This window comes from Metopolophium dirhodum, chromosome 3 (assembly GCF_019925205.1).
Source record: "Metopolophium dirhodum isolate CAU chromosome 3, ASM1992520v1, whole genome shotgun sequence".
In the NCBI taxonomy this organism is placed as follows: domain Eukaryota; kingdom Metazoa; phylum Arthropoda; class Insecta; order Hemiptera; family Aphididae; genus Metopolophium; species Metopolophium dirhodum.
Genome location: NC_083562.1, coordinates 24,735,508 through 24,744,889, shown reverse-complemented (window position 1 = coordinate 24,744,889; position 9,382 = coordinate 24,735,508). Strand labels below are relative to the sequence as shown.

Below are 9,382 nucleotides of genomic sequence, written 5' to 3'. Positions count from 1 at the left end.
GAACACCGCCGCGTGCTGGTGTAACGTATACGCGTACGTGTGCCGCACATGTCGATAGCCCGCCGTAGTTGCGGGACATGCGGCCATGGGATGTGGACACTCGGATCGCAAGTCGTCGGACTCGCGGAGAACGGCGTCCGTGTCATCGTCCCCGGATCGCCGGGACGTGGACGATGCGCGGTGCGGTGGCCGGGCCGCGCGTGGTGGCGACGACCGCCGCGCCGAAGACGCGTTCGCGCACTACAACAATTACGGTGTCGAGGGATTTCACGCCGGGTTTCCCGTCCACCGTATCACCAAAGTCACGCAGGTAAATCGGAGGGCGGTGATGATGCGCGCGACCGCGTACGGCTGCAGTGGATGCGAATTATTATTATCACGCAGGCCCAAAACGAAGTGATGTATGCCCAAAACTGCAGATTTGAAATAATGAGAAGAAAATGCGTTTGTCTGGTTGTGCGGATAATTGTATTAATAGAGATAGCTAGGATGTTGAACATTTTTTCCCCTTTAATGCTATTTTCATTATTTCTATATAATGCTATCCTAGCTTAAAAGTATAAACTCGTTCCATCTTCCATGTTTTCATATGCATTCAGTAATTATTCGGAATAATATATACATTTTATTTCATATTTTTAGTTTTCGAGTGTTACTGCTGGGTAACTACTGCCCTCACGTTTTTTTCTAAGTAAATTGTATTTCAGCTCATATGCTTATTGTAACTATTATTTACAGTTTGTATATATCCAAATAAATAAAAAAAAAAAAAAAATATTTTTAGTTATAATTTCATTTTTTTGTTTTTTAGTGTAATTTATTTTATATTATAAAAAGGTCATTTATTGTAACTATATAATAATTTATATATTGTAGGTAATTTTTCTTAGATTTGATATTTCTAAGAATATTTTTATGATTATTACTTATTAGTAGAGTGTTATTGTTATGATTAGATTATTAACACGTTCTCGCTTTTACAGATATTATGCTAATCGAATATCAAATTGATAAATTATATCTACTTACAACAATGAATTATTTCATTATTAGGTACCTACTTATTAATGAAGGGCTAGAATTTAAATGCAATAAAAAATGATGAAATATGCTTTTGTTTTATTAAAATTATGCTAAAATATACCACATAAATATTATTGAATAAACACATATTCTATATTTTTTTTACAAATTACTCTAAATAAATATGTTAAAATACGCCAATAAAATATGATAAATTGAACGCTTAATACAAAAACATTAAAAAAATTCTAAAATCTATAAACGTAACTGTAAACTTATTACATTAAATATTAAATTATATAATTCCATTAAATTCAAATACGAACGACCGGCAATTTTACCGTAGAATAGATTTATATTGACTAAATCTCCTTTCCACATCACACGATGTTATTGGAGCATATTTAAATGACGCGATTTGTCCTGGAGTTAAATTAATATTAAAACCTTCCGTTTCATATTCACTGTTTATAATACTACGAATTTTTAAAAGCGTTTTGAATCCCTCATTCTTATTTAGTAGCAAATCCATTTTAGTTTTTACCAATTCTGCTATTCTCCCGTTACATTTATACAGTTTATCTTTCACATTTAAAATAATTTTGAAGCCCTCATCAAGAGATAGTGTACTTTTTTCTACGTTAGTAATAGCTTCGGTGAGAAAACAAAAATTACTTTTTAAATAAGTCGTTTTGTAAATGTTTGTCTTCAAACAATTCTTTTGATTTTTTAATTGATTCTGCTTCGTCGTCTTAATGTGATATTACAGATTTTATTGAAACAAAATTATTTGAATAGTATTCTACATTTCTACGGCATTTAACCATGTACCCCATGTAGTGATAATAATTGGTTTGGGTGGTAAAGGTAAATCCGGGAGGCGGGAATAGTTCACGTAGTTAGATAATTCGGCTGGGAACTTTTAAAAATACTTTTTTAACCGTTGCTATTAACTTATCAACAGCAGAATATTAATTTCGAAAACATTAGCTAATTCTATGAATCCCATGTGCCAAACATATTTAATTGATTAAATTAGGGAATAACATAGTCAAAGAATCAGTGGATTTAACCATATATGGCGCGGCGTCAGAAACAAAAAATAATACTTTATCGTACTTTACTCCCGATGGCCATAATAAGTGCATCGTATCATTAAATATTTTATCAATAGTTTGGAAATTACTATTTTCAAGTTCTTCACACATTAACAGATACAACTTTGAATAATTGACATAAATCTAGAGAAAAATTTGCTTGTTTTTATTGATTTTCTAATGTATTTTTGATGAATAACTGTTTAGATATAACTTTTAAATTAATATACAATATATTTGTTATGCTTGCTTGTATTTAAATAATAATAATACGTTATTAGTTATTACTTATTATTTATGATAGAAGAAGTACAGATTTAAAAATGTAATTATAAAGTGCATTGATAGTTCAATTAGTATACTACTATACCTACTGTATAGGAGGCAATTGTTCATCATAAAAAAATGAACCTTACAATCATTTATAATTTAGAGTCTAAATTTTAGACAAATTCGATGTCTACCTACCTAAGTTTTAGTATCTACCTACTAATTACTATTGCTATTTAGTATATAATAACATAGTTACCTATGTTATTATTTATTCTAACAAAAATCAAACAATCTAATTGGATCAATTATAAATTGTAATTAGAGGGAGGTACCTACCGATTATATCCGTTGTAGCTATAAATTATTATTTGTAAACGCATATAGCTGAGTTAGGGGTAACCTAGCTAGTGTGTGAGTGATGTGGTGAAATTTGATTAAAAGAAGAATTTTATTAAGTATTTAATTTTTGCAATAACTTTAATAATTAGAAATTTGTAATAAATTAATATATTTTTCTTTTATGCTTTAAGATTAAAAGACAGTCCTTATGAACCACGACTTGACTTATATTTTGTTAAGAATAACTTATTATTATTTATTAAAAAAAAATGATTTGGTATCTTAGAACTTGTCTAAATATTTAATATACCAACATAATTATATAGGTACTATAGTATAAGGAATAATTATTTCTTGTACTATGGTTAGGAGCTAAGGAGCATGGACAATTTTTCATGTTTATCGGTGAATTTTTAAAAAATATACTGCGGCCCTTCATATATAATATTTACAAATTTATAATTTATATATTAATACCTACACCGCTTAAAACAATATTTAATGTTTTTAGCAACTTTTACTAAATTATTATTCCAACAGTAGTCGGTAATTGATGTCAAGGGTAGATGACATTATTTGATATGGTATGCAATCTTTTATAACACCTATGGGCTGTGACCTATTATATTTTTAAATTTAAATAAATATAATTTATTTTTAAAGAAAAAACTTTTTATTGATTCAAACTTTAAATTATACTGACTAAAACTATATAAATATGTAGGTATAACAAATGTAGGTACATTATTTTTTAAATTTTGATAAACTACCTCTACCCATAATCAGAATTTGTTTAACAGACGGATAAAATAATATAGGTACAAAATGAGTTATTAGAAAGTATTAAGTAGGTATATTAAGATATTACAATTTAAACACTGTCTACAGGCGTGAATCCAGGGGAGATAACGGGATTCAGCCCCTACCCCTTATTTTAACATGTTATTTATTACCTATGTATTTTGTTTATACCTAATACATATTATATTAATAACTAATTATATTATGTACCTATCTACAAAAATTGTAAATGTATTTTTACTAAAAAATGCACATCTTGTTTCAAAATTAAAATATTTAAAAAAAAAGACATCTTAAATGATATTGATACAATTATCTTTAAGTTTAATAAATTATCAATTCATTCTAATAATTAAACTAATATAATTAAATAAGTACTATATATTTATAGCAAGCTGTTCAATAGTAAGACAGAAACAACAAATAGGGGTTTGATAAAATCCAATTCTAAATATCTAATAAAACATTTCACATTTATGTTTGTGAATTCTAATTACAAAAGTGAAAATCTACATGTTCCAAGGTGAAAATGTGTATCAAGACACCTTGATCCTTGGTAATCACGACCTGATTTAAGGTTATATCTATGGCTCAAGTTAAGCAGATTCTTAGGTGGTATTTTAAAGTTTAATTTACGTAATAAAAAAAAATATAAATATTATGATGGAGGGGTTTTAAGTAGAGTGGAAAACAAGTAAAAAAAATATTAGTAAGTACCTAGAATGTAAATTTATTCACTATGAGGGAAGAACACTTTTAATTATGCACTACTTCAATAATTTTAACTTAGAAGTTGGTTTTGTAACTAAGAATACATTGATCATGAAATGGGTTACTTTAAATAACACAGAAAATTAGTCTAAACCATGACTGGCTAGGGTGGCGGGTAGGCAATCACCACCTTTGCTGGTGAAAATTTGGGCTTCTTGTATAAATTTGGGTCAATTTAATGAAAATATTATGTATTAGTGTTTTTAATATGTATTTTGAAACTAACTAATAAAAGGGAAAATGAAAGAAATACCAAGCAACATGTCAAACCGAAAAAACTATTTACTTTTGGATTGTATTAGTAGCAAATTTTCTGTTTCCTAAAAGCCGATTTTTATTCCTAGTCCCCCGGGGTCTAAACAATTAATTTTATATGACACTGATAGGTATTGCGATTAATTTATTTTGTTATTGTGAATAACATAATTACATATGCTTACCACTATGCCCAGTTGAGTTATTTATATACTAAGGACTCAGAGAAACCAAGAACAATTATGTTAGTCTATAATGTATTTTATCCATGTAAATCAAGTCATTTTGACCTTCTTAAAAAGAATTATATTATATGATTATTTTTTTATTTTTAAAATTAAATATAATATATAATTCAAACCATTAATTATTATTATAAATTGTACTTTACTATTGATATTAACAATTTGTTATATATTTTATTAGGTTGAACAAGTGGATGCTTGTGAAGAACCAAACAATAAAATATTTATACATGATGACTATAACAGTTCTCAAGTATATATACAATTGTTTTTAATTTAATTTTAAATATACATATAATATTACAATTATTTAAAATAACATAAATATTTCTATTGGCTATTTTACTTTTAGGGGTTCCCAGAAGCATTAACAATTAATGGTAGTTGGATATATGGCCTAAATGCAGGAGGATCAAGGAATAATTTAGACATGTTTGAAATTAATCCTCAATATTTGCTCAAATTCCCAACAGGTACTATTTTATTGTATATATTATTATAAATATTTTACAAATTTATATTAATTTGCAGGTATTTTAGAAGAAAACTTGTTTGTTACAATTAAAATAATATTAAAAATAAAACGACTACACAAAAAAAATCCATTACATATTGCATTTTTTTTATTCAAAGTAAATCCAACTATTATTTATCATTTATTAGTTATTAATCATTAATATCAAACTTTGAAATTATCATAGTACAAACATATTTTTTAGAATGATTTTGAACAAAAAGAAACATTAGGAGCTGAGTATTTTTTATGCACTGAACCAGAAGGTAGTTCAGGATTATACAAGGCAAAACAAGTGATCTCAGAAACATTTGTAGTGTCTACATTACGTAGCTATGTAATAGTACCGGCTACTTTCAAACCATTTCAACAAGGTGAATTTGTGATCAAAGTGTTAGTTGACCGAAAAATTGACTCCGAATTAAAAAAGCTGATACCGCCAACAAGACCATCTGTTGGAAATATTAATATACAATAATAATCATATTTTACAGAATACTGAATTTATATCTTATGTTAATAATTTAATTTTTTTCGAGTGCATTTAATTGTTAAATAGTTAATAAGCAAATTAATGTATTTTTCATGCAAATATAATATCGTATATACCATCAAATATTATGCTTAATTAGCATACAGTGTTCCAAATGTTTAATTGATTTGCATTATAACATTGTAAACTACATAATGGTACACCAGTCCGAGAACATGAATATTTCCTAGGATTTTCACAGCCGTCTACCCCACACATATTTTGAGCTGGTGGAAGTCTATTTAAAACAAAACAATAAATAATATTAGTTAAACAATGATACAGTTTATATATAATATTTATTGTAGGTACACAATAAATATATGTATTTATGTATGTAAACATATACAGTGATTTACCAAACATGCTAACCCTATTTTTTCTTCAATAATGCAGTTATTTAAAATATGATTTTTTGGGATTTTCAAATATACTGACCATATTTTTAATTCTTGAGATTTTTTGAACTACGCAAGGAGTGTACCGTGGAGATACATATTCCTATTTTCATATGAGAATACCCCTCTATTCAACTATACATTAAACAGTGGATACTTTTTCTGAAATTGTTGACGTATCAAAATCAAAATTTGTACGAGAACCTTTTGAGTTATTTAACTTAATCTTCTAAGAATAAAAAGTCCACAGTTAAGGGTTTATAAGATATGGAGATATGGGGCAATAGTGATTTGAAAATTTGCTATTTTTAAAAATTATTAATATTGATAGATTAATATTAATAATTTGTAAGTTTGCCCAAGTTTAATAAATACTAGATCCAATTTTTCATCTACTTTATATATATGTAAAACCATTTTTTAAGGACTATTATCCTTGAAATAAACACTTTAATAACTAAGAAACTACTCAACTGAATTTTGAATAAGATATATCAACATTTTCAAAAAAATCATACACTAAATAATTTACAGTAAAAAAGGAGGTTTTCATTTAAAAAACAGAAATTTATATCGACACAGGACACTCCTTAAGTAGTACAAAAACTATTTAAGAATTTAAAAATAATATGGTCTGAGTACATTTAAAAATTTCAAAAATCAGAATTTGAATAAATTAATTATTAAAGGAAAAATGGGGGCGAGCATGTTTGGTGAATAACACTGTATATGTATATAAGTATTTAAACAGAAATAGGGTTGAGCCTAATAGGTTTTTGACCTAAAAGTATAAAATTGGATGTGAAAATATTGCTATTGAGTAATAATTAAAAAGTTTAAATAATTAAACATACTTAATAAAAGATTTTTTGAGAGGAAACTCAACACCTTCTGGAAACATTAAAGACACTTTATCATTTTTACTAATGTAAATAATATTATTAACAGTTGTTCTTGCCATCCGGCCTTTGGCATTTGTTTTAGATTTGCTTTCATGTTTTTTCAACAATCTTTCCATGGTTCGTTTTTTATCATTTTCTCTTTTTTCATCTGCTTGTTGTTTTCTTTTTTGTGATTTAATAGCTTTTTTTTGCAACATTTCTGGGGTTAATACCTTTTCCCGATACCCTATAATTATTAAATGATTAGAAATTTGATTAAAATAGTAAAAATTTTAATTCCAAACCAGAAGGCAATGCAACCAGTTCTTCAGTGAATTCTTTATCAGACTTTCTGTCAAACATTGCTCTTTGTCTAGCGGTCATCATTTTTGGATCCTTTTTTTTAATTTTCTTCAACTCATCATCAACTTCGTCCAATTTACCAGTTTCAATTGCTTTTAACCAACGTTCTTCATCACTTGATCCTGGATTGTCTTTATTATTTTTTACTTTTTTTTTCTTTATTCCTGAACTTTGTAAAGTTGTCCTAGTTGTTAGAGGTGGACTAAAACAACATTTTATTATTTACATCAGTATTGTTTATTTTCTACTACCTATCAATTTATAATTTAATTAAAAGTATTAATAAAAAAAAATACTAACCTGGAAGTCATTACATCGACATATTCATCATTACCTGACATGTTGATTGCAATTTTATGATGACCAGTAGCAAACACAATTAACTAATAATTAAGCATAAGAAAGTAAGAAACGTATTTATATTAATGGTTCTATAATGTACATATTATAACTTATTATTAAAATCTATAAAATAATATAAATAAGTATTTTATAATATTCTATATTGTTACATATATATATATATCATATATCTGTGATATTGCTATAAATTCTAAAATTAAAAATGTCTTTTGTAATTATTATAGCATAGCACTGGACAATAAACAAGCCATGAGTGGTGACTTGTCATAGACCAGCTATAAACTAGTTTATAGGTCTATGTGACTTGTGTCTTGTGAGTCTATTGCGAAAACTCGGAAAACTAGAAATTAAATTTTTCAACAAACAAAATAGTTTTTATGCTGTGTATAGAGACGCGGACGTTCGCACTTCGAAGTTCACACCGGCCGAATGCGTAAGTTATCAGAAGTTGCTGAATGTTAATTGTTATCATTTATCACCACCTTATCTTTTTAACATTTTTTGACTTTGTCCCCATAGATAATATAATCTTATATTATCTATGTTTGCCCCACGCTTAGATCATATGATCTAAGGCCCCACGATTATGGACTACTAGCGCTTTATAGGATTGTTCTGAGCACAGATATAAAACAGTACGTAAAATAGTGACTGACCACGATTAATATCATGACAAATTTCAATAGCATCAAAATTAGTGGCAATGAAAGTGAATAAAAAAATTCTACAGGATGAGTTTATGGCACAACATAATAAAGTAATAACTTTAAAAGACATACACAACTTGGCTTTAACAAATTCTCCTAACTAATAATCGTTTAGAAAGTACTAATCGAACAATTACTCAAGTTGAGATAAAGCGGATAAATCCAACATGGATATGTAAATCTTGCAACGAGGATTCATCAAATAATTCAATTTGTTGCAATAGATGCTTAGAGTGGTTTCATTTTAAGTGTGTCTGTTAAAACAACATTAAAAAAATAAATATGGTTTTGCAGTATCTGTAAAATAACTTTTGATTAATAACTTAACAAACACATATGACTCTGTATTTAATAATACTTACATTATACTTTGTGATTTATAGAATTTTATACTTTTTGCTTTTAAATATTAATAATAATATAAGAACAACTGATTTACATTATTTGTAATATAGTATATATACTAATATAATACATTAATACCAGATTATAAATACTAGTATTTAATATTTATATTAATTACAAGATAATACTGAAACATTTCTGTTCACCAAATTATGTTTTAATTAAAAATAAGTTTAAATTTGAATTTTTGGTATTAGGTAATGATAAGATATTATCAATATTTGGACCAATCACAGCATAGGATGCGAAAATAAGTAAATACGCGTCGGACGCGGAAACAGCCACACAAATTTAATTTGTCATGGTTAATATAATATTATTGTCTTAATGTCTTTATTCCTAAATCGTGCACGGACTTAAGAATTAAGATACATTAGTCCGTGCGTTACAGATTATATAATTTTAGTTTTATATA

At 27.2% G+C, this 9,382-nt stretch overlaps 2 protein-coding genes across 2 annotated transcripts; one reads left to right on the top strand and one right to left on the bottom strand.

Annotated features, from left to right (window-relative positions):
- Positions 1-71: 71 nt before the first annotated feature.
- On the top strand, positions 72-5,921 carry LOC132941911 (calpain-3-like). Its single transcript, XM_061010153.1, has 5 exons — positions 72-310; positions 4,986-5,057; positions 5,157-5,277; positions 5,336-5,436; positions 5,524-5,921. The coding sequence occupies exons 1-5, from the start codon at positions 86-88 to the stop codon at positions 5,794-5,796; spliced, it is 792 nt and encodes a 263-aa protein (XP_060866136.1). The 5' UTR covers positions 72-85; the 3' UTR covers positions 5,797-5,921.
- Positions 5,256-8,318, bottom strand: LOC132941912 (INO80 complex subunit B). Its single transcript, XM_061010154.1, has 5 exons — positions 7,793-8,318; positions 7,435-7,694; positions 7,103-7,376; positions 5,928-6,088; positions 5,256-5,770 (listed from the first exon to the last, which is right to left on the bottom strand). The coding sequence occupies exons 1-4, from the start codon at positions 7,831-7,833 to the stop codon at positions 5,947-5,949; spliced, it is 717 nt and encodes a 238-aa protein (XP_060866137.1). The 5' UTR covers positions 7,834-8,318; the 3' UTR covers positions 5,256-5,770; positions 5,928-5,946.
- Positions 8,319-9,382: the final 1,064 nt, after the last annotated feature.

Excerpts from the sequence above, each read along its gene's own strand:
- LOC132941912 (XM_061010154.1), bottom strand. The coding sequence starts at position 7,833 with ATGTCAGGTAATGATGAATATGTCGATGTAATGACTTCCAG. Across the intron at positions 7,377-7,434 it reads ACTGGTTGCATTGCCTTCTG|GGTATCGGGAAAAGGTATTA; the intron begins GTTTGGAATTAA and ends TAATAATTATAG. Across the intron at positions 6,089-7,102 it reads CTCAAAAAATCTTTTATTAA|ACTTCCACCAGCTCAAAATA; the intron begins GTATGTTTAATT and ends TGTTTTAAATAG.
- LOC132941911 (XM_061010153.1), top strand. The coding sequence starts at position 86 with ATGGGATGTGGACACTCGGATCGCAAGTCGTCGGACTCGCGGAGAACG. Across the intron at positions 5,278-5,335 it reads TTTGCTCAAATTCCCAACAG|GTATTTTAGAAGAAAACTTG; the intron begins GTACTATTTTAT and ends ATTAATTTGCAG. Across the intron at positions 5,437-5,523 it reads TTGCATTTTTTTTATTCAAA|AATGATTTTGAACAAAAAGA; the intron begins GTAAATCCAACT and ends CATATTTTTTAG.